Here is a 24,525-nt window from a genome sequence, read left to right on the forward strand (position 1 = left end):
AGCCCCTTCCCACCTTTGCAGAATCCCTTGGACTGAGGATGTGGGGAGCCAGGCCTCCCCCGGGTGGCAGTGTGCAGGGCCCCCCGGGGTTCTCTGCCTGGGCCCGGGCTCTGCAGCTCTGTCACATCCTGTTCTCTCCCTTCAGACTTCAAACCCAATCGAGGTAACAGGCCGGGCCAGTGCTGTTCACACCCTCCTCCAGAAAGCCCCTGGGGTAGGTGGCCGCACCGCCCATCCTTCCCTCCTGGGGTCACCCCAGCCGGCCCAACCCCCCTTGTGGATAATGGTGGCAGCGGCAGGGCATGGCCACCCCCAGCCCCCAGACCTAACGCTTCCTTCTCCGTTGCTGACAGGTGTCCGACCCGTACCGGACCGCAGTCAGGGTGAGTGTGCGGGCTCACGTCTGCGCGTGTGCGCGTGTGTCCTTGGGAGGGAGGGTTGTGGCTGGGGAGGACTCTGGGTGCCTCTGGGATGGCCCCAGGGGTGCCCACGACGACAGGAACCTGGGGGTGCTGAAGGGAGGGGCAGAAGGACGAGGCCCGGCTGTGCGGCTGAGTGCGTGGCCCACCCCGTCACAGAACCCTGGGAAGTGGTGTGCCGCACACGTGCAGATCGCCTGGCAGATATACCGCCATCAGCAGAAGATAAAGGTGAGCCGCTCGCTTGTCCCGCCGGCCGGGCCGGTGTGTCAGACGGTGCCTTCATGCACCCCTTGGGGGCCGTCTGAGGTCCTCAGATGGTCACTGTGTGCCCCTCGTGTGGGCACGCGGGGCAGGGCTGGGGAGGAGGCCAGATGGGGGTGGTCACCCAGGATGCCCCCAGGCAGGGGACCCTGTGCTGGTCCCACCAACATCATTCGAGCCATCCACCTGACCGATTCTGTCCCCGTCCTTTCACCCTAGCATTTATTGAGCACCTGCTGTGTATGCCTGGGTGCTCAGCAGTGAACGGGGGACACTGAAAGTGCCCCAGGAGCTGCTGTGTGCCTGGGGGGGGCAGGGTGGTGCCAGATGGGCACCTTGGCCGTTACCCAGACGACACGAGGAAGAGGCAGCCACGGGCGCTCTGGGGACGCCAGGGAAGGGCAGGCAGAAGCGAGAGAGGCCCTCACTCAGACCAGAACAGGGGCAGCCAGGGGCCCCACCAGCCCCCCGTCCCAGAAGGGTCCTGACCCCTTTGCTGCCACTCTGGTCACACACCACCTCCATGCACGGCTGTCAGAAATCATCACGCCAACACGTGCCACGAGAAGTCCACAGGGTCTTAGGACAAAACGCTGGGTGTTTCACTCTGCAAATGTTGGGGCATAGCCCTGGGGGCTGCCCCCACGTAGGCCCGGGCACCCCGACGGCCGGGACAGGACGGCAGAGGCGGGCCACACCCCAGCAGGTCTGCATGGCCACCGCGGGCAGCACCGGCGAGCGCTCGCCCGGCCCCTTAGCCTCGTGTGGCGGTCACAGCGGAGCCACGGGCTTCTTTTATTTAATAAATTTCATAATAGTTATGCCAAGTTCAGATACCGGAAACTGTCAAGCATATTTAAAACAAGTATGTGAATCTACTTTTTCAACTCCGTTTTACAAACTCTTACCACGGTGAAGTATTACCGATGAAAATGTAACGTCCAAAGTGAGGTGCTTTGGTGTAAACGCACAGCTCTCAGAGGCCACACAGAAGGCACGACCCCCCCTGCCCCCCATCGATCACACGTTGTCCTGACAGCCCCTGGCTCTCCTGGGTCAGGGTGAGCGGCTGCTGGCTGGCTGGGCCGCAGGCGAAGTGCCTGGCGAGACGGGCGGGCCCCGCATGTGCTCTGTCCCTGTCAGCAGATGCAGCTGGACCCCCACAAGCTGGAGGTGGGCGCCAAGCTGGACTTGTCCAGTAGACCCCCTGCCCCGGGCGTGTTTGCCGGATTCCACTACCCGCAGGACCTGGCCCGGCCCCTCTTCTCTGGCTCGGGTAAGGCACCCCATCCGGAACATAAGGAAGGGGAGGCCCCGCCCGTTCCCTGGGCTGGCGCTCCAGCAGGACAACTCCAGACGCGTCCGCATGTTTGTTCCCTCCACGCTGCCCCTGGGTCACCCCCTGGCGTCCTGCCGCCTCCGTGCCACCGTGTGTGGTACCCTCCCCGGGCTCCCCCTCCTCCCTGGAGCTTCTGCTTCTGCTGTCTCCCCCGCCCCTACCTGAGTTGGGGAGGGGCAGGAGTCCTCCCCCACGCCCGGCCTGCCCCCTCCCAGGAACGGTTCTGGCACGGCTCCCCGAGAATCCCTGTGCCTGCCCTGCACCAGCAGCCCTGGCACAGTCTTGTGCTGGGGCCCCCGGTCCCCCCCAGGTTCAAGGATCACGGGGAGCCCTTCCAGGACTCAGCATAGGTCACCCCCCAGCCAAGATGCATCCCAGGGAAGGGACGCGGCAGAATGGGCAAAGGGGAAAGGCGCGTGGGGTGAGATCTGCGGGACGCTAGGTGCAGGACTGCTGAGGGCTGGCCTGTGGAGGCTCAGGACGCACCCCATTTCCTTGGCAAGGAACCAAGGCAACACGCGTCGAGTGTCGCGGCCAAGCGCCATGGCGCCCGCAGACCCAGCAGCCAGGATTCCGACTGGGCGTTGGTCACGTAGCTCCTCTGCCCTCACACACCCACACCTCAGACTCTCAGGAGGAGAGCAGGTGCTCCGCGTGAACCGGTGTTTGCACAAGTGAGCGAGGTTCACGAGGCGCTGCTGTCCAAGAAGAGTGAGAACCTGGGCCCCGAGTTCCCAGCCTCACACGCTTCCGAGGCCGGCCGGGCCCGCGGTGTGAGCGCTCCCACTGCTGGCTGTTCACAGCCCACCTCAGAAGGGTCTGCTACGCCCCTTCCCAGCTGTAGAGGCCCTGCGGGCGTCACCCGCTCGCTCTCCCCGACGCCCCTGCTCTGTCCTCGTGCATGCTGGCGGCCACCTCCGCCTGGACGTGTGGTCGTTGTGGGTGGGCCCCGTCAGCAGGCTGGGGTGCCGGGTGTGGACAGGGTCACCCAGACTGGCCTCGAGCATGGGGGCTTCTCCAGCCCCTGGCTCCCACACGTTCCTGGCCTCTGGACAGAGGGGCGTCCCTCGGAAAGCAGAGGTCCTCCCATCTGGGCTGCAGTCCGTGGAGGCTCTAGGATGTGCGTTCGTCCTGGGGCCAGGCGGTGGGCCTTGGCTTCCTCTGCTGTGTGGAGCCTGGACTCCTGTCCACACACAGCCCAGCCCTGCTGTGCCATCCACACGCCCAGAGCATGCCCCCCAGGGCCCCCGGTCACGACGCCGGTGGCCGGCCCTGCCTGTGGGGTGTCTCGTCCCGCGGGGGGGCTCTGCCCCCATCTGGCATGGGTGTGTCTGCCCCCCGCCCCCCGTGTCCTGCTGCTGCCTTTCCCGGCTCCTTGAGCTGGAAGCCTGCCTGTCGGCTTGTTGGCTGTTTCTCGCCGCATGTGCTCGTAAAGCGGCACGTCACCCACGCACGGGTGCGCGTCCTCAGGAGCGCCACAGGGAGCTTGCTTATTTCCTAATTTCCGGCTTGACGTCTTTGACCTTTGAGTCACTCGGGAGCGCGGCTAGCTTTCTGGGGGGCAGCTCCTGGAGGTGAGAAACTGCGTGTCTCCCCGCGGCAGCCCGGCAAAACCGCAAACCCTCCAGTGCGGGTGTCCTCCAAGCTGGGGGACGCTGGAGAGCCGGGGGCCGGCCACGGCACCGGTCTTTGCCAGAAATCCGCCCTCCAGACGGAGGCCGTGTGTCGCAGCGGGGCCAGCCCCCGGGCCAGCAGCCCCTTCTCGGGGCCTGTGCCCCACTGGGCTGCCCTGAAGGTGGTGTCAGGCCTGGGCTCCGGCAGGGGCAGGGCAGGACCGCGGGCGAGTGGCGGAGCTGACAGTGTGGCGACCCCCAGTGGCTGGAGCTGGGGGATGCTGTGGGAGCAGGTGCCATCTTCAGCAGCCTCGTCCACCAGGACACTGTTCCGTGGCCAGGACCCCTTCTTAGCTTCTAGTTGGAAGTCCCGGGCTCAGTGTCTCCAGGGCCACCTTGAGGGCTGTGTTGGCGCCCTCTCCTCTGGGGGCCCCACTGCCATCTCCTCCCTCCCTTCCCCCTCGTGAGCTTCCAGTGGGAGGTAGAGACAGGTCACCAGAGGAAACGGGTGTCTCCGCCCCGGGAATGACCCACGAGTAGGAGCCCCAGGTCTGTCAGGCCCCCGCCAACCTGCCCCCACAGGTGCTGCTTATCCCACCACCAACCCGTTCGGACCCTCAGCCCATCCCAGCAGCTTTCTGACCACGGGTCACCTGACAGGTACGTGTGCTCTCCGGTCACTGGAGGCTGGCTGGCCAGCTCTCTGCAGCCCTCAGGGCTGGGGGAGGATGCGGGTGGGTGGGGAGGGGACCCCAGGAAATAGGACACCCCTCAGACTGTACAGGGGCACCTGCCATGCTCTGGTGTCCCAGGAGAGGGCCTGGTGGTCACATGGAGGCAGGTGGGAGCCCTGGCATGAGCCACAGAGCCTGAGCCCTGGTTGTCCCCACAGACCCTTTCAGCAGGCCAGGCACCTTCGGGGGCCTGGGGAGCCTGGGCAGCAGCGCCTTTGGAGGCCTGGGGAGCCACGCACTGAGTGAGTGACCACCAAGCTTGCTTCCTGCTCACACGCACGCATGGGCTCCCGGTGTGGGTTTGGGCTGCACCCTGACCCCTGGCTGACTGTTACCCTCTGGCCACCTCCCTGGGATGCAGGAATGGTGTGCTTCTCCCCAGCAGCCCTGCAGTTCTACAGGGCACCCTCAGTGGGGGCAGGGACGCTGTCCTGGCCTCACATTCCCGCCCTTCTCCAGCTCAGGGCAGCGGCATCTTTGCCCCCAAGGAGAGCTCCGCACTGCATGGCCTGCCCAGCTCCCACGAGGCCTGGAACCGACTGCACCGGGCGCCACCCTCCTTTCCCACACCACCCCCATGGCCTAAGCCTGTGGACCCCGATCGGGTCTCAGCCCTGACCAACCACGACCGAGAGCCGGACAAGGGCAGGGAGGAGCGGTGAGTGGCGCCCGCTCTGCTCTTGTGGCCTCCAGCCAGCTTTGCAGAACTCCGGGTGTGGGCCAAGCACCCACGCTCTGTGTGGAGATCCCACTTGCTGTACCCTCAGGGCTGGGAAAGGCTAGTAGAGGCCCCCATGGAGAACTCCTGGTGGGCGGGATTTGGGCAGGACCCACGGAGAGGGTGGGTCCACTCCTGGAAGCAGTGGCAGGGAAGGTGGGCTCATTGGCCCCAGCAGGGCCTCTGCGGGGACCGCGCAAGGGCAGGGCAGGGCAGTGGGGCCACCGGCATCTTCTAGGTGGGGGCCAGGTCTGGGAGGGGACCTGTGGGAGAGTCCCCTGGCTGGGAGGATGGGGCTGAGTGGGCTGCCCTGGGCCGCAGGACTAGGCTGGCAGGGGTGGGGTGGGGTGGGGGGACTATTCGAGTCAGCAGCGGAGTCTGGGATCTGAGGCGGCTGAGTTGTGGCTGGCTGGTGGAGTGGACAGGAGCAGGAGGGCTCCCAGCCTCATCCCTCCTGTTGGGGATCCCCAGCCAAGGCCGTGGGGGCCGTGCCCTCCTCCCTGCCCCCGGACTCAGGGCAAAGGGCTCAGAGGCACAGGGCAGTGGAGCCCCATGAATGGGAGCTATGGTCAGCCATGGCCAAGGCAGGACTCCAGGGTCCCATCCCCAGAGTGAACTTGGGGCCCAAGTTCCTCCCTGAGGCTCTGTGCTGCCTCAGGGGCTGAGCGGCTTGGGTCTGTGGGGAGAGCTCTGGGGTCCTGCTGCAGAGCTGGTTTCCACGTTCATCCAGGGGAGGGAAGACACGGGCACCGTGGGGTCTTGGGAGGGTGTGGGCTTGTCACCCTGTGTTGACGGGGTGCTAAAGAGACCCCCGCACACACACCAAGGACCTTGAGGTCCTAGAGCTGGGAACTTGGTAGCAAACAGCATGCTTCCGGGCACCGTGTTAGACGAAGCCCCTCCTGTCCCTAGCTGAGTGAAGGTGTCTGTCTTGTCGCTCCCAGGGACCTCCTGGAGAAGACGCGCCTGCTGAGCCGGGCCTCACCTGCAGCCCCCGTGGGCCACCCAGTCAGCAGCCTCCTGCTCCGCGGCCAGAGCGAGCCGTGCCGGCCCGGGGTCCCTGCTGAGCGCGAGGCCGAGCCCCGCGTCAAGGAGAGCCGCTCCCCGGCCAAGGAGGACGGCGCCAAGATGGCCGCGCGCCCGCCGTCTCCCTACAGCAAGGCGGCCCTGGGCGACAGCCTGCGCCTGGCGGGCCTCCTGGGCCGAGAGCCGGGAAAGCCGCCCGAGGCGCCGGCCGAGCGGCCCCAGGGCGACATCAAGGTCAAGGAGGAGCGCAGGGAAGACAGCGACGCGCCCGAGCCCCCAGGGGCCGGCCTGCACCCAGCGCCCGAGCGTCCGCGCGCGCCCCCTGCGCCCCTGCAGCTCGGGCCCAGCCCGGCGGCCCGCGAGCGCCTGGGCTTCCCGTGGGAGCCCCTGCGCGACGCCTACCGCGGCCTGGAGCTGCCCCGGCGCGCCCTGCCGACCGCCGCCCCCGCCCCGGGCCCCGCCGCCCTCTTCGAGCCCCCGGAGCGCCCCTACCGCGACCGCGAGCCGCACGACTACAGCCCAGAGCGCCTGCGGGAGGCGCGCCGCGAGGAGCTGGAGCGCGCCCGGGCCGCGCACCTGGGCGCCGCCGCGCACCTGACCCCGGCCGCCGCCGCGCACCTGGACGGCGCCGCGCTCCTGCCCGCGCTGGGCGCCCTGCACTACCCGCGCCTCGGGCCCGCCGCCGGCGCGCTGCACAACGGGCTCCTGGCGCGGACCCCGCCCGCCGCTGCCGCGCTCGGCGCGCCGCCCCCGCTGGTGGCCGCGGGTGGGCCCCCCACGCCCCCCGGGCCGCCGCCGCGGAGCAGGACTACGCCGCTCGGGGGCCATGGGCCCGAGGCGCGCGACTACTCTCCATCCCGCAAACCCCAGGAGGTGGAGGCGCGGTAGTGCCCGCGGGACCGCGTGTACAGAGACCTTTCCACAAATGCACTGCTGTAAACTTTTGTACGTGGACGTTTCTAGAACCTAAGCACAGCGCCGTCAGTCCTGGGGTGACACTTGCTTACCGCCCGAAGTCTGCACAGTCGGGGAGTTCCATCCACAGCTTTGCTGGGGGTGATCTTTTGTTTTCCCAGCTTGAAATTAGGCTACTGGAGGAGAATTCAAGTTTGTACATCTTTTCCCACAGGTGAGAAGCGTTTTTAATAGATTTGTATTTTTTTCAATTTTGTGCTCTTTAGATCTTTAAAAACAAACAAAAAAGGAACTTTTGCTTTTTTATCTTCAGTTCAGATTTGCAATGTAAAGGCCTCAGATCCCTTTCTAGAGCCCCAGGATCTTTTGTCTTATTTATGGAGAAAAAAACGGTCATTTTGTCCAGCGCACTGTGAGGCCCCCCCTCAGGGCCGGCCTGGCCCTCCCTTGGTACTTGGAACCGAAGTTACAGATATATATTAAAATAATAATTAATAATCATGTACAAAACTTTTTTTGCCTTATGCAGAAGCATAAGAGGATTTCTTTTTTGGTTTGTTTTTAAAAAAAAAAACAAATGAAATATGTAAATAGTCTGTTAATATAAACATATGACGTTATTAAATTCTTAACCTAGGTAGACTTTATAAAAAGTTTCTAGAAACCTCTCTGCTTCTTTGTTTAACATGGTCACAAAAACCCACTCGCTGTCAGTTGGACGGGCTCAGAAGCTTAACTGCCGCGGACCCTCAACTATGCAAGCACTCCGAGGTGGGTGTGGCCGCGGCCCGGGCAGGACGCCCCCAGCCCCGCAGCCAGCAGGGCCGCCCTCCCCGGGCCTGGCCGGCTGTGGACCCTAGTGCTCTTCGTGCAGTGTTCTCAGAACCCAGACCAGACAAGTAGGTTTTTAGGAGTGAACAGTCTAAGGGTCCACTGCAAACAGAAATAGCGGCTTGTGGCCACTTTCTCGTCCTTGGCAGGCCGTCAGCAATGCCTTCCACCTGCGGGGGCTCTGGCATGATCTCCTTTTGGTTTCGGTTTTGCTCTCATAACCACCCGAACGTCCCCTTGTCCTGTCCTCGGCGTCCTTCTCTGTTCCCTGATGTCCACGCCTGTGTCCACTGCACTTTTGAGCCTTGTTGGTTCGACCGTCTGCAGCCGTCTGCTCTGTTCTGTATTTCCAAGCCGTGTTCCCACTGTGGGCTCTGGTTGTTCTGAACACTGAGTTCTCGTGTCAATCAATGAAGATAAATACAGCCTTGATTTTGGATCACAAGGTGGTCGGGTGTTCTGTGTGGCGTTATGGAAGGTGGGGGTCCGCGGCCCCCTCCAGGGTGGAGCTGGGCCGCCGGTCACCCTTGCCCAGAAGCTCAGCGTCTTCACGGGTCTCGTCCTCACGTCTCCAGCCCCGCCTGGGCCGGCACCCCCAGGGCTGTTCCGCTGCTGGGATAACCTCCCGCCCTTTGCTGGCCGCCTCCACCTGGGCCCACCCCCACCCCGTCTGCCTGCTCGGCCTTGTCTTCTGGCTAGAGGCTCATGTGCGCGCAGGGCTGGCCTGCCCCCCACCCCCACTGCCCGGGCCCCACACAAGGCCAGGTGAGCCTTTTGTGGAGAAATGAGGGCTCAGAGAGGGAGGGGGCAGAGGCAGAACTGGCCACCTCTACTCTCCGGAGAAGGGCAAGGGGCTGTTACCCTACCCCGTCCATGGTGTGGAAATGGGGGCCCCGAATGGATTTGCCTTGTAGGGTGAGTAGCCAGACCCAGAACTGCCCTGAGCCTGAGAAGGGCCCCCCATGGAAGGTTGGGGTACCCCACACGGAGCCCACTGTGCCCACGCTAAACCCCGCACAGCTGCCAGGGCAGGCCCGGACGGCCCACCAGTCCCCAGGGCTCTGGGGACCTACGCGTAGGTGTCGTGGGCCCATGGAGCCAGTCAGGCTCTCCCCTGGACTGACCACCTGCGAGTCCAGGGATATCATGGAAAGGAATAAAATATTTGAGCTAGAAGGAAAGGAAACAGTCTGCATGGAACCTCAGGATGGAGGGGAGTAGGTCAGGCGAGGCCCCAGGCGGAAAGTCACCCATGGGAGACAGTGTTGGTACCCGCGCTGGGGCGGGCTGTCCCATCCCTGAGGGGCACCATTCTCAAGAACTCACGTTCTCTGGTGGAATGTTATCCTTGAGGAGGATGACTCACGATGGAGCAAAATCCATAGTGAAAATCGGGCGCCCGGGAGCACGCCGCCAGGCCCTCCCCACTAAGGGCCCTGGTCTACAAGAGTGGCCTGTAAGGGACGGTCCTCTGTGGTATAGCAGCAGAGTCCAGGGACCCAGCGTCTGCACTGGAACATCACTCCCTAGGAAACGTCTGTAAAATCAGAATAAATGGTTATGAAATAAAGATTTTCTATAAAAGGGCTGAAAGACAAAAGTTTACAAAATGTGTAAAGTCTCCTAGAAGGTGAGACAAAAAGACAATGAGTTGAGGAATTGGGGAAAAGTAAAATACGGACGGCCTTTCCTGGATGCCGTCATCTGACTCCCAGGACTTTCAGGAAAACAGACGGAACCCGAGGTGGGGTTGGGGGGGCATTTAGGGGAAGTGATGTGACAAACAGCCAGCCCGGTGCCCGTCAAGAACGGACGTGCTCAGACATGCGTTTCTTCCCCACGTCCTCTCTTTGGAAGCTACTAGAGGAAAAACTCCGGTGAACTGAGCTTGTAAACCAGCAGGAAGAACCCACACGGGCAGCGCTGCGGAGGGAAGGCCCAGGATGGCGCCCGTGCCGCAGGGCAGCGAGCCCTCCCCGCGCCCGGGATGTGCCGTGAGCCCCGCTGCTCTCTGCATGTGAACTCCGGGGTTAGTGCGCCGGGTTTTTGTCCCTCTTCCTCTGGGAGCTTTGCGTTGGGAGAGCCCTGGAGTCACAGGCTGATCCGGGGAAGAACTGACTTCTTTACAGCACTGATTCCGGACCCCACGCGGCACGCTCGCTCCTGTGGGAGCCCTTCCCGTGGTCCCGTGAAAGTCTGAACTCCGCACGCGAGGCTTGCAGCTTCTTGCGAGCCATAGTCCTGGGCGTTTCACGCTTGTACTAACGTGTGTGTTCGCACGGGTGGGCGATCGCGCAGCACAGCCCGGCCGACGTGAGCGCTGGCTACCGCGCTCCTGCAGCACCTCGGCCTTCCGCGGGCACAGAAGGACGGCTCTCCTGGCCCTTTGTGGTCGGGGGTGGGACTCGCTCTGCTCAATTCGCTGTGTTGCTTCCCAGCTGGGGTGCATTTAGCCGCCAGTGTGGACACCCCCCCCCCTGCGACCCTCCAGCAGCCAGAACTGTTCCCACGGGCCGCCGCTCTGTCGGTCTGGCTCTTGCGGAGAACACCGCACGCTGTTGGCCGAGCCGCGCGGGGCGTGCAGTGTGGCCGGAAGTAGCCTTGGAGGTTAGGAGCCCCGGGATGGGGCTTCTCATCACGGCAGCACAACCTCACCCACCCTGACACGGGTTGCTTAACCCCTTCCTGCTCCACTGTTTTCAGGTGGTTTCCTTACTTCCCGGAAGGACGTCATGTTCGGACAGTCTGGCTGTCCCTCTTTCACGGTGCTCACTTGTGCTGGTGCAGGGACCACGGGACTGGCCCCGGGCGGTGACCCTGCCCTTGTTCCTGCCTGTGCTGGGGGCTCGTCTAAGGTCCCACAGTCTGCAGGATGGGGACTTTGATTTCCAGGTGCTGGGTCTTCTTTAATTTCCGCTTCCTTTTAAACTGTGAAATCGGACACAGGTGTCTGATGTGCACCTTTGTCCCGCTGGCGTGGCTAGCGCAGGTCCACAGGCGCTCTGGTGCTGGCCGCGGTGGCCCACTCGTCCGCGTGTCGTGTCGTTGCCCGCTTTGGTCACAGTGCCCTGCATCTCCTGCCTTGATTCAGACACTTACTGGAGAAACGATTTTAAAAGTTGTGCCCACTGTAAGCAAGCAAACTTCACTCCACGTCCGCGAATCTCGAAGGGGACTCCGTTCTCCGGTGTCCACGTGGTTACTCAACACCATACCCGACTTTGCTGATCTTTCTGAAGATTTTGTGTGTTTGCCCCCGGAATTGGGGGCCAGCGCTTCTGGGCTGTTCTGCTCCGGTCTGGCCTCGACACGTGGGGGCTCCAGCCTCCCGGGGTAGGGGGGCTGCGGGGCGCTCTGGCGGGAGCCCAGGAAGCCCGCGAGCCCCAGCACAGGGCAAGCACAGGACTGGGCACGGGCTCTGGGTTCCACAGGCAACCAGCGTCTTGGCTGCATTGCTCCCCAGTTCTAGAGACGATGCGGGCAATTTAGATCTTTCTGGAAAACGCAACCACGTCACCTCAGGGAGCACGCTGCGAGGCACCGTCTTGTAACGCGTTTCCAGGTGTGTTGTCGCCGACACCCTTGTGACCCTCGCTGGCACGCTCTGTCGTCGGCCAGACTCTCACAGGCTGTTCCACGTCATTCCGTGTTGCAGGAACCGCACGTCTGGGGTTTCCTTCTCGCTCTCCGCGCCCCAGGGAGGAGCCAGAGGGGTGTGCCCAGCGCCCCACCAAGCATCCCTCCTGCTCTGGCGACGCGCATGTCCAGCAGCCCCCCTCCCCCGCCTCTCCTGCTGAGGGGCTCCCGACGGGGTCCCGCAGGGCCAGCCGCCATCCAGGAGGTTCAGCGGGAGCTCTGGTCCCTCCCCGACTGCAAACGCCCATCTTTCCCAGCGAGAGTAATACATGCGTGGCCCGCCCGCACCCCGCCGGCACCACGGTATTAAAGCCGTAAACTCTTTCCCGGGTGCGGCTGCCCTGAGCTGACGGCACCCCCAGGAGGGGCCGCGCGGTGGGGTGGCTGCGTCTGCGCTCTTGTTATTTCCCCCTGGTTTACTCTGGGGGAAGAGACCACGGGCAATAGATTCCTAGAAGCGCCTGCACCCGACCCCACGCCACTTGTCCCACGCTCTCGGAGGGGAAGGGACAGCCGTGGGCCCCGAGCACCAGGTCCCCGTGCAGGACATCTCCCCAAACCAGGGGCCCCGGGTCGCAGCGGAGCACCCCCTTCCTGCCCCTCCCCCAACAACCCCTCCATCTTGACCTCACGTCTGGGAGAATTCTGTGAGTTTTAGGGTCCACCTGGCTTCAGCAGGAGCTGATTAGCACAGAACGTGCCGCGTGCGACCTCTGATGGGAATATTGTGTGCGGCGGGCAGTGGCTTGACCCTCACGCCAGTGTGACTTCGTCACGGGAGGACAGGAGACGGGCCCGGGCTGGGGGCCTGCACTCGGGACCATGGCCGTTGGCCTCTCTGGGTCCACGGTGTCAGGAGCTTGATGGGGACGCGGCGTCCGTTTGGGAAGGTGAAGGACGCTCCGGAAGATGGTGACAGCCCCACGCGGTGTGAGTCACTTAATGCCCCTGAGCTGCCCCCACGAGGGGGTGCTTCTCACGTTCTACTTATCACAGTGTTTTAATTGCTTGCTGTGACTACAGAATATAATACGGTTTAGCCGGGGAAGAAGTCCAGGGAAAGGATAGATCACTCCCCCAGAAGGCACGGAGGCACGCGCCCGCCTTGCTGGGGTCTTGGGGGTCCCTGGGCACTCGGGGCCACATCAGCACACACTGATTATCCCCAGTGGAGGGGGAGGCCCCCTGTCCCGTGACACCAGGGCTGCTGTGGGAATTGTTCCAGACACAGAAATGGGGGCAGCACCGACCGAGGCCATTCTGAGCAGACGTGTCCGAGGCCGGCATCGGGCAGCCTTCCCCACGTCCCTGTTGGAACCACGGCGCTGTCCCCGTGGGACCCCCTGCCAGCCGGGGCCTCAGTGACATACAGTGGAACAGAGCCACGCCGGCGTGTGACACACAGGAGAGGGGTTCAGCCACTTGTCAGTGCCACACACCTAGGTCAGGTGGACCGCCAAGCCTCCCGTTCAAGGGGCTGGGAGCCAGACCTCACATTCCAGCGAAGCCCCTCACTCACGCTCACACTCACACTTCCCATCCAGCGTCACCTGTTCCCCCTCGCAGGGCCCAAATGGAGGTGGATCCTGGCAGGTCCCCTGCTCCGAGGGGCTCTCAGTCTGTAACCAAGTAGGGCAACCAGGCCGGTCAAAAGGTCGGCGTGGGCTGTGGGGGCAGAGGAGGCGGCCTCGAGCTGGCCTTCAAGGGGATGGATGAGAGCCACATGCCGGGCTCCCCCGTGAGCGGCCCCTCTGCTTCCCTGTGGGCCTGGGTCCAGCGGCTCTTCATGCCTGTCTCGGGTGTTTCTAGAACAACCAGGCTCAATCCACAAGTTGAAGCCCCAACCCCCAGACCCAGGACGTTGCTCTGTATGGACATAGGGTCTCCAAGCAGGTGCCGGAGGTAAAATGAGGCCACTAGGATGAATCTAACCCAATAGGACGGGTGTCCTTCTAAGAAGGGGAGAGCAGGACACGGACATGCACAGGGGACAACTCGTGGGGACCAGCGGGAAGACAGCGTCTACACACCCAGGGGAAGGACTTCAGACCATGAGGAGTAGATATCTGTGGTTCAGGCCGCCCCATGAAGCCTGGGCGGCCCTGGTGTGTCCTGCTACGTGGTGTTCCTGTGGACTGCTCTGTCAGTCAGGGTCCTCCAGAGAAATGGACCATGTGGCAGCTGCTCACGTGGCCTCAGTTCACACAGCCTCACCCACGTGGCATCCACATATGCGGCCTTGGTCCATGTGGCCTTGGTCCAAGTGGCGCCCGTGCACGTGGCCTCGGCTCACAGAGCACCCTCTCACTTGGCACCCGCTCTCGTGGGGGGGGACACGTTCCTCCTTCTCAGGGTCCAGGTGTGGGGACCATGTCCTTTGTCCCTGGATTGCCAGGCCTGGGGACCGAGTACCTCCTCCTGGCTTGCAGGAATGGGGGCTGCGCTCCTCCTCCCCCGGGGCCCAGACATGGGGATGGGCAGGGCCTGGTGCCCCACAGTCTCCATCGCCATGTTCTGCCATCTTCCTGGGACCTGGGGCCTCACCCCTCTGACGAGGCTCGTCTGTGTTTGTTGGTGCTGCTGGAAGGGGCAGGCTGTCACCTCATCAGTGCCCCAAGTCCCTGCAGCTGGTGTGGGTGGTTGGGCCTGAGGACAGGGCCGGGCACCAGGGGCAGCGTTGCTAACATTTGGGACCGCTGTCCCAGACTTTTGCCGACTCTGGGTGGCATGCTTGGCTGTGTTGTGGGGCTCGTGTGCCCAGAAACTGATGGATTCTGGGGTCAGGAGGGGATCTGGCTGTGGGAGCTTCAGAGTTCTATACTGGGTGTGCTTGTGGTCAGGCCTTGGGGTGGGCACCGTTCCCCCTGAAGGCCTTGTTGGTGGTTGAGGAAAGGCCCCGTCTCCGCGGACTGCAGTGCCCCCTGCAGCCGGGGACCGGCTCCCAGGGTGTGGACTGCACAAGTGCAGGTACAGGTCAGGGGATCCGGGGACCTGGCACAGGGCAGGGTCGGCCGACGAGGCTGGGCGACAGGAGGGGGTTTTAGGGGTTCCTGGTGTCCTTCTTAACCCGCACATCGGGTCCGTTCCGCCCAGGGCAGCAGGACTGGGATCGCCCTGCCAGGTCGGGGCCCACACTGGTGTGGGGAGCAGGGAGCACGGACGCCTGGCCTGGGGCCGCCTGCGGGAATGCTGAGTGACCCTCAGCATGTGAAGGCTACCTCCTCAGAGGGACTGTGGGGGGAGGACTCCCTCCACCCTGAGCTCCGTGCAGGCGGGTGCGGACCAGCCTGAGACTGAGAGGCCGGGAGGAAGCTGGCCTGCAGAGGCGAGTGACCCCGGGGCAGCCAGGCACGGGCGCAGGCGGGGAACCCAAACAGGGCAGGTGGGGGAGAGCCAGGACCTCGAGCAGCGGACCCAGCGGCCTGTCGGGGCACAGACCACAGGCAGCCCTGCAGCCGGGCAGCCGCGGACCCTCAGGCCCCCAGTTCAGAGACGGCTGCCGGAGAGCCGGTTCACGTGCGACCCCCGAAAGAACTTCGGGAGGGAAGGGTCTCCACCCTGGGGTGCACATGGGGGGAGCGAGAGCCCCAGCGCCAGGAGAGACTGTTGAAAAGAGGCGGAGTGACGATGGGCCGCGGAGGACCCACAGGCAGCCCAGAGCCTGGGGAGGGGGCTGAGGAGGGGACGGGGGATGGGAGGGAGACCCCCGCCGACCCCACACAGACCTCACAGAGCCCTGGTTACTCCAGACCGCGGGCCACCGGGCCTCCGGATGCAAAAGGCAGTGCCTGGCGCCAGCTTCAAGCGGCTGCCCCAGAATTCGGGGGTGTTCGTTTTCGGGAACAACCTGAGCCCCACAGGCCACGAGGGGGCCGGCGGACACGGGTGGGGTGAGAAAGGGGGCGCGGCGCACGCTCAGCCGGGGCCCCGTGCGAGGGTCCGGGGCGCCTGCTCAGGCTGCGGGGAGGGGAGGGGAGGCCGGGCCCGAAACCGGGGACTGTGCGTATAGCCCCGGGCCCCACAGCAGGCAGCCAGTCGCGGTGCGGACTCAAGTCGCCTCACAAACGTGGTCGGGGGAGGGTTCTGGTTCTGATGTGGACCCGGCTCCCACCGCGCAGGTGAAGGCCTGCCTAGCGCGCATGCGTGAACCGCGCAGGGGCGGGGAGCCAGGGACCCAGAAGAGGGCGAGCGCGCAGAGCGGCTGGGAGGGGGCGGGCCCCTGGCGTCCAATCCGTTGCCTAATTCCCAGCCCGAGGCTGCACACCTGCGCCTATCTCGCCCCCAGAGGTAAAGCTGGAGGAGCGGGGTCGGCCTCGGTCGCAGGGGCCGGGGTGGCTGGCGGGGTGTTTTCCAGCCACAGACACCTGGAGCCTCGATGCCGGGTCAGCCCGGGACCCCTCCAGGCAGGCGGCCAGTTGCAGGGGGGCTGACGGCACCGTGGCAAGCCGTCCCCTGACGCAGGGCTTGGGGTGCCTTCTGTGTTCCGGAGGCTGTTGGGGTGCTCCCGCTGTCCTGAATCTGCACCGGTTTCCAGGGTCTCCGCGGGCGGACAGGTGGGTGTCGCACATTGACGAGCTGCCCGGGTCAGGGGAGCCCAGGGCGCGGCGTGGCCAGTGTGGGGGGTGTGTGTGTGGCGGCGTCCCCGGGCTCAGCTGGCGGGGCCCACGCGCTCCACCGACTTGCAGGCCGGCACCTGCGCGCGTGGGGGCGCGTTTCCCTTTGCGCCCGAGCTGCAGGAGCCGGACTGCGCTGCCAGGTGGGCCTGGGTCCACTGGCCGCGTGGTCCTTGGGTGCGAGACCCCTCAGGGCCTTGAGTTCGGGAGAAGGCGGGCCCCTCCTCAGGCAGCCGGTGCAAATGGGGACGGAGCTTGGCCCCTGGAAAGGGGCCTCTAAGAAAGATTTGGGGGGTGGGCTCCCTCCGGCCTGGAGGCCATGCAGGGGTTGCAGACCGACCCCGCTCGGCAGGCTCCGACGACCCCAGCTACCCTGCGTGGGCGGACGCGTGTTTACTGAGCATGCTGCGGCCGCCCAGGTGCGTGGAGCCAAGGATCCGGGCGAGGGTCTGGAGAGGCCGCTTCACGGGAGGGCCGTGGGGTACATGGCATCTGCCTGTTTCCACGCGCAGACCCACACAACCGCCGGTGTTCCCCCTGGAGGCAGAGCGGAGGGGTCTGGAAGCCTCGCGAGGACGGACTCGGCGCGCTGACCGCGGTGTCCTCAAGGAGCCGCACCTGGGAGCCTTGTGCGCTGCAGAACCCGGGCCTTCACAACAGTGAGCACACCTGGGGCCGCACTCGCCCCATTTGCGGGGCTGCGTCCAGAGGATTTCAGGGGTGGGCTCCCTCCGTGGGGACACAAGGCATAGGTGGCTGGACGTGCGCCCTGGCTGCCAGGGCAGGGAAGGGGTGAGTCCTGTGCACGTGTGAGCTCCCAGGTCAGGGGAGCCGGGGCCTGGAACAGGGGAGGTCGGGGCGCAGAGCAGACGTGTGGGGACCTGCGTCTGCCCAAGTCCAAGCCCAAAGCTGCACCCACACACTCGTGCCCCCCCCCCCCGGCGTGTCGGGTTTGGGGGCCAGCAACGCTCACACTGGTTGTCTTTGCCGTCCGTGTCTTTCATGTTGGCTCACTGAGCGAGTATCTCCCGCCAATGACTGGTTTTTAATTTACCAGTAAATAGCACACTCAGGCTCGTGCCAGACTCATCACACTAGTGTCCAGGTGAGGGGGGTGAGAGCAGCAAACCTCAAATGTAGTGGGTGTACTTCTGTTGGAGTCAGAGGCACCCTCGCCAGCGGCGGTCTGACCTCTAGCTGCCAGAGTCAGAGTCAGGGTTCAGTGTTGCCAGAGCTCGTTTCCAGAGAAGGAGGGCGCTGGTGCTGAAGGGCCGCATGTCCTTCCCTGGGGTCTTTGCCTGCCTTTCACCCCGCCCGTGAAGGGGCTCCTCCACAGCAGGAGTCCTGGCTCGGCAAGCTGTAGCCTTGCGCAGACCGGGCAGTCTGGGCTAGTCCCCCAGCTCTGGGTATTCATGGTCCCCGTGCCCCTGTGTCTGCACTGATGAGCCCCCAGTGGGGCCCCGCGGCCGCCGAGCTGCTGAGCTCTTCTGGGGGAGAAGAGAGCAGAGGAAGCTGCCCTAGGCCACCGCCCGCACTCTTGTATCAAACAAGGTCGCTGTTAAGAGCAATCTGCCTCTTGGCCACGAAGGAGTGGATGTGAAATCCGTCAAACCCACACACGGCCATCCCCCCCATGGCTCCCAGGCCCGCACGAATTCACCCCGGGACCCAGTGTCCCGCACACGCAGGTGCACAGAAGTATCCGTCCGCCCCGCGCTCCTACATCGCCTAGACCACAAACAATCCGACTTCGCCAGCGGTTTCCCCTTGATGCACATTCGTTCAACCGCACGTCATGACCGCGCACGGAACTAGATCCCTGCTGCGAGGCTATGAGCCCAGCAACGAAACCCGAACGTGGTGCCATATCCAGTCGATCCGCAGGTCGGCCTCTTACACCACGTGTGGCTTCCTCGAGGCCGTGTTTGCGAGGAGAGGTCGCGGACGGAAGGCGCCGGGGCACCAGCGCGCACAGCTCCGGCAGGCAGGCCTCCGCTCGCCGCGACGCCGGAATCCGGACTCTGGTTCGGGGCGCGCGTCTGTTCCCTGTGTGGTTCCTGCGAAGTCTCGACGTCACGTGCTCCCTTACTGTCTCTGTGTTTCCAGCGCGCGACTTCCTTTATGAGGATGGTTTCTGCGAGTCCACAGTGAGGTAGGCTCTTCTCGTAGCTCCTTCGTCCTCTGTAACCTCAGGGAATATCATTTCCTCCCCTCGTCGGACGCGCGGTGCTCTGGACGTCGACGGCCCGTCACAGTGTGCCCTTTGTTCTGTTTGGACTCGAGTGGGTCAGGCGGAGCCTTGGCTCCGTGCTTGTGCTCCCGGGCCCAGGTCCCGAATTGTGTGGACCCGGCCGAGGGTGTTCCCAGGTACTCGTACTGCAGACGGCTCCAAAGGTCTAAGTTGTAGGGGATCCGTTCCGTTCCACCAACATCGCCTTGGGAACCGGTTTCCCTTCTGTCATAAGGAGGCTCCTGCGGCCCGTAGGCTCCCTCCACTCTCTCTTGTCATATCGGGGAACCACGGAAGTGCGGTGAGCCAATGTCCTCCTTCCTCCTGGAAGCACCAGTAGTCTAATTTCACAGCTTCCCGAGGAATCAGGACACGAGGCTGTGTGCTGTCTCCTTCCCTCCTGGCTGGGCTGTCTGGCGTCCGCACAACCAGGACTGGTTCTAAGAGTACTCCCGGTGTTAGCCCAGCGTCCTGCAACAGCTGTCAGTCTGGACTCAGAGACATGCCTTTCATGTCGTGTTTTGAGTCTGTTGTTCTTTCTAGTGCCTTCTCCAATGCTTCCTGGCACATTTCCGTTGCGCTGTTTACTTCCGTGGGAAATTCTGTAACACAATTCTGTATTCTGCTGACTGTGCCCGTCTGTGCCCACTGCCGACCAACCTGCACGGCCTGTGTGTCCGACTGAGGCTGTCTGGTTTCTCAGTATTTAAAACCCAGTGTGATTCGATCAGTTTGGAGTAGAGAACAGTGGTTGCCATGGTTCCTCCAGCGATACCTTCCACCGGTCCCACAAGGAGCTGTCAGGGTTTCCTGTCTTTCAGAGAATCTGTGTTTGGCACAGGGTGTAAGGTGGGCGTAAATGAGGTTGGAGAGAACTCGGCACACTTGGGGGACGTATATCTGTCTAGAAAGTCCTGCCTATTAAGTTTCAAGTCCCAGGCTACGCGGGTCGCTCCCGGTATGATGGAGGGAGGGTTTCTTAAGAGGGAACTCCCTTTGTGCTGTGAGATTGAAGGTCGCCATACACCACCAAGCAGAACCTGCGTTCCATGCCGGCTTCCTACGTGTGCTGTGACACGGAACCACGGGTCCCCTTCATCTTTTTTAGCTTTTTTTCTCTCTTGATTTCGATACACAACTGTTACAAACTATAACAAGTGCAAGGCTATCAAGACTAATAAAGTGATCCTGTCCTCCCCTCCCCCATCGCCTACCGCTCCTGCTTTGCGGTAAAATGGCTTCGTTTCGAGGCTTGCGTGTACAAGGTCGTACATGTGGATTTTGGGGTTTCTCTTTATCTCCCATGTGGCCATCCCTTGAAGTCAATAAAAACCATCACATTTGTATGTTGACAAGTGCATAGTACCTCACAGTGTAGCTAAACCGTATCTAGAAAGAGGTTCTCAGGTCCCAGGCACTCAAGTAAGGCAACAATAAACACCGACATCCTCTCGAAGCAGGACTTCTATTTCTGGGGAAGAAATCCCCCAAAACCGAATATGAAGAAAAACAAAACAACAACAACAAAAAACCCCCACAAACCTGTTTTTTTCATTTTAATAGACTCTACTGTGAAATTACTACGCAAAAAGTAGAAACGGTTCTTCCTCCTACTGGCGAATCTCTGAAAGGCTCTATTTCCCCACCCGCTCACGCGGACGGGACGCGAACTGTCCGTTTAATTTCTTTCCATCGTGATACAGGTGTGCGCGTTAATCCTCGTGGCCGGTTTCCCCGCCCCCGCCCCCTCCCCACTGGGGACCAGCAGCGTGTTCTCTGTAGAGTCTGTCTCTTGGTTTCTCTCTCTCTCCCTTTGCTCGTTTGTGGTGTTTGTTAACTTCCACGTATGAGTGAACTTACACGGCACTTGTCTTTCTCTCACCGACTGACTTCTCTCTGCGTTATACGCTCTCCCTCCATCGGCGTCCTGGCGAGTGGCGAGATCGTATTCCTCTTTATGGCCGCGGGATACTCCGTTGTAGATATGAGCCACAGCTGCTTCTCCACCCATCAGTCGATGGGCGTTTGAGCTCTTTCCATAATCTGGCTCTTGTGGACGTCGCGGCTGTAAACGTAGGGGTGCATGTGTCCCTGTGAATTAGCGTTTGCATATTTTGGGGGCAAATACCCCGTAGCGCACTCACTGGATTGTAGGGTAGTTCATGTCTAACGATTGAGGACCCTCCCTACTCTTGAGAGCGGCTGCGCCAGCGTCATTCCCACGACAGTGCGCAAGGGATCCCTTTACCGCACATTCTCTCCAACAGCTGTTGTTTCCCGACGTGTTAGTTTTAGCCGTTCTGACTGGCGTGAGGTGATAGCTCTGTGGCTTGGATGCGTCGTCTGCAAATATCTTCTCCCATTCTGTAGGTTGCCTTTTAGTTTGGGTGATTGTTTCCTTTGCCGTTTAGAAGCTTTTTATTTTGAGGGAGTCCCAGGAGTTCATTTTCTACTTTGTTTCGCTTGCCTCGGACACGAGCCTAGAGAGAAGCTGCTGCAGCCAATATGGTGGAGTTCACTGCCTGTGTTCCACACTGGGATTTTCACGGTTTCCTTCTCACATTTAGGTTTTTAATCCATTACGAATTATTCTTTATATGGTATAAGGAAGTGGTTCAGTCTCATTCTTTGCATGTTGCTGTGCAGTTTTCCCAACACCATTTGTTGAAGAGGCTTTTTCCCATTGGGTGTTCATTCCTGCTTCATCCGAGATTGACAATATAGTCGTGGGTCCATTTCTGGGTTCTCTGTTCTGTTCCGTTGATCTGTGTGTCGTATTTGTGCCAGTACCATGCTGTCTTGATGATCACAGCTTTGCAATAGAGCTGGAAGTCTGGAATTCTGATGTCCCCAGCTTTGGTTTTCTTTCTCAAGATGGTTTTGCCTCTTCAAGGTGTTTCTTGGTTCCATACAAATTTTAGGCTTGATCGTCTAGCTCTGGGAGAACTGTTGTTGGTATTTTGGCAGGGATTGCATTGAATGTGTAGATGGCCTTGGGACAGAGACATTTCCACGATATTTGCTCTTCCAGCTCATGAGCGTGGAAGGTCTTTCCACTTGTGCTGCCTTGAATTTCTTTCTTCAGCGTTTTATGGTTTTCAGAGTACAGGTCTTTTGCCTCTTTGGTAAAATTTATTCCGAGATGTTTTATTGGTTTATTTTTGTGCAACTGTAAATGGTATTGTTTTCTTAATTTCATTTTCTGCTGCTTCATTAATGGCGTATAGGAAAACAGCAGGTTTCTCTATATTGAATTTGTATCTTGCGAACTTAGTGAATTCATGTCTCAGTTCTGGTAGATTTTCGGTGGAGTCTAAGGTGTCCCTTTCCTGTCAAAGTCTGGACATAGTGTCCATGGATCGAGGGTTCATGATCTAATCAGTGGCCATTGGTCTGCAAGCTCCTTGGGACCTTCCCAGATGGAGTGTGAACCTGGCCGCTGCTCTGAGGACAGGGAGAGACCAAAGAAAGGAACGGCCACTCCAGATTGGTAGGCGGCCGTTTGGAGCAGCACGGGAACTCACGTCCGTGTCTTGTCTTGGCAGCAGCAAGAGGAGTAGATCTCCACACCACCTGCCGCCTCTTACAGGTCTATACCGAGGCCGTAACTGGGCTCCGTCACGGGGACCATCCAGATGGTCTCAACACCACGTCACTGTCTCTAGGCCACGTCCTTGGAGCAGCCTCTGGGGGCAGGGAAGGCGAGGGAAACCCACATTCCAAGGGCAGGGGAGGGGTCGGAGCCTCTGATTCCCTGGGTCCAGGTCACGGCAAGTGGTGGTCATGGCCTGTCGTCCACCATCTCCAGCACCCTGCCCCTCCTGCCCGGCTCTTACAGCCTCACGTGAACCTCAGTTCTGCGTGTGCCCTGAGGGGTCAGGAAGGGGTTTTGCTAGCCCGGAGATGGCTCCTGTGGCAGCTGTCCCACTGTGCTGGAGGCAGAGGTCACAGCAATGACACAGGGGCATTCAAGAGAAAGCACAGATTAAGACAGCGGTTCCCCACATGACCAGCAACGTTCTCCAGCAAGAGGCCCATGATCCCAACCGCTGACTGATGAAATCCCCGAGGCTGGAGGTCGGATCACTCAGGGCGCTCCCCGTGTCCTCGTGAGACCCGAGAAACGTGGTGCTGTAGCAGGCTCGTCAGGCACGAACACACAGCACTGTGCTGGGACAATGACACAGGTGTCACCATGGGAGGCAGCAGGTGGCCAAGGCCATCATATTCTGGAGGACAGCTGTTCTCATTGAAGACACTTGGTGTTCAGTAGGGCAGACTTTTTGGCCGACCCTCAAGGCTCACTGAGCGGATCCAGTCAGGGCGGCCAGGTCTGCAAACCGATGGAGCGAACGATGACAGCAGCCAGACGACCGTCCGTCAAACACAGAGTGTGTCCATCTGGCCTTCAGGAGAGGGAGCTTGTCATCTGCTGTTTCCACGGGACAGGTTCTCCTCTGGGCCCAGGGGAACCCCGGGTACAGCGGCCCAACCACCCAGCTGGGAGCCAGCCCCAAAGCTTTGTGCCACAAAACCACGGAGGCCCATCGGGTCTGCCCACTAAATACCCGGGTGGTGGGACCAGTGCCTGCCAACCAGTGACTCTCTCCTCATGTGACAGGATGGCTGCCGTCCCCGTGGTGTCCATCCCACGTTGCTGGTACAACTGGGTTTCGTTCGAGTGACTTTTCTGTTCCCAACGTAGGGGTGGCTGGGTGTGCAAACGTCCTTAACACAGAGTAAGCCCCATAGATCCTTTCCAATTCTGAGCATAGCCAGCCATGCCTCTGATGGAGGTCTTTCTAGAACCTTCCAGGGAGCGGTTTGATGGGCTGCCTTTACGGTTTGACAGGAACACACTACCCTTGCCAGTGTTACGGACACGCTGTTGGTAACGTCAGGTGGACAGAGTGCTGGTCCTCGCCTGTCCTTGCTCAGTGCCTGCCAATCTCTCCCTGGAGGGGCGATACCCACCATTACCATCCTGGCCAGCTAGAGAGGGCGGCTGCCCGCATACCCAGCAGTTGGACTGATTTCCTTGCTGGGCATACGCTGGGGCCACGGTGGGAAGGTACAGCCCAGGTGCCCGGCCCGTGACCGGACCCCGCAGGAGCAGCAGAGTCTCGGGAAGACGGTAGGAGCAGGAACTTGATGGGGAGGCCTCCCCTTCTACAAGAATGACCCTCGAGCCCCGCACTTCAGATGTAAACGTGGCTGCATCCTCAGGAGTTTGTCCAGGGCGTACGTCCCAACCATGCTGGCCCCGGGAGGCAGCCCTGTCAGGCGTGAGGAGGGGGACTGGTGGGATATGGAGGACCAGGGCCCCACCCTCTCCCCTCCTTCGATGGTGTGTGTTCCATGCCAGGTATAGTGTGTTTCAGCGGGTCCGACGGCAGCAGGACACGGGGTTCCCAGCGCACACGGAGTAGTTTCCCGTCCCCCGGGGGTGGCAATGACGCGTCTACCCCGGTGGGACTTCCCAGTGCACATTCCAGCCCCTCAGTCCTGTCCCGGGTGCGATGGGGCTGCTGTCCTCAGCAGCGGGGCACGTGGGTCCCCAGTGGGAGTCGGGGCCTCGACTGTGTCCTGCAGCTTCCATAGGTCACAGACCCGGGTGCCTCAGTGGGGATCCCCGTGTGGCATACGGGGCAGCAGGCCCTACTGGCTGACCAGTCAGATGTACCAAGTCTGGACGGTACTGTGGTCCACGTGGCCAAGGTGGTTTTCCCTGCGAGGGATGTACTCTGCTGCCTGATACTCCACTGTTCCCCCCAGGCCTGCTGCTGTGGTTCTAGGGGAGATGATGCTCCAGGCCCTCCACGTCCTTCCCCCGCCCCCGCACAGTGTGATCTTTGGCGTGTGAACCCCAATCCCTCTCTGTTCAGCGAGGTCCCGTCCGTGGCACCAGCTTCCCTAGTGGTGGCAGCCTGGTTTGCTCAGTGACAGGGAAGGCTCGGGTTAGGCCAGATGCAGTGTCCACGCGAACCAAGGCACACCGAGAACCCTCCGTCAGAGGGGGGGCCAGGAGATCCGTTTGCAGATTCCGTCCTGGGTGGGAACTTCATGGATGGTGCCGGAATCCCCTGGCACTTGGCTTGGGCGTCGTCGAGAACACACAGGACATGGGGATGGTGCATTGACCCGGTCACGGGTCTTGTACGCACGGCGGTCTGCATCTGTGGCTCGA

The 24,525-nt window shown here is 61.8% G+C and overlaps 1 protein-coding gene across 6 annotated transcripts in view; it reads left to right on the forward strand.

The window, feature by feature from the left end:
- The window catches only part of FBRSL1 (fibrosin like 1), an 83,098-nt gene extending 74,791 nt beyond the window's left edge, over positions 1–8,307 (forward strand). For 4 of the 6 annotated variants that reach the window (XM_057305961.1, XM_057305964.1, XM_057305959.1 and 1 more), the window contains 8 exons: positions 146–214; positions 354–383; positions 579–650; positions 1,827–1,959; positions 4,218–4,295; positions 4,528–4,611; positions 4,829–5,027; positions 6,032–8,307. In XM_057305961.1, coding sequence (XP_057161944.1) covers positions 146–214; positions 354–383; positions 579–650; positions 1,827–1,959; positions 4,218–4,295; positions 4,528–4,611; positions 4,829–5,027; positions 6,032–7,001 — 1,635 coding nt within the window. In that variant the 3' untranslated portion in view covers positions 7,002–8,307. The remainder of the gene's footprint in view (positions 1–145; positions 215–353; positions 384–578; positions 651–1,826; positions 1,960–4,217; positions 4,296–4,527; positions 4,612–4,828; positions 5,028–6,031) is intronic. The other 2 variants (XM_057305960.1, XM_057305963.1) reach the window with 1 other exon arrangement.
- The last annotated feature ends 16,218 nt before the right edge of the window (positions 8,308–24,525 follow it).

This window comes from Ursus arctos, unplaced genomic scaffold, assembly GCF_023065955.2.
Source record: "Ursus arctos isolate Adak ecotype North America unplaced genomic scaffold, UrsArc2.0 scaffold_34, whole genome shotgun sequence".
In the NCBI taxonomy this organism is placed as follows: domain Eukaryota; kingdom Metazoa; phylum Chordata; class Mammalia; order Carnivora; family Ursidae; genus Ursus; species Ursus arctos.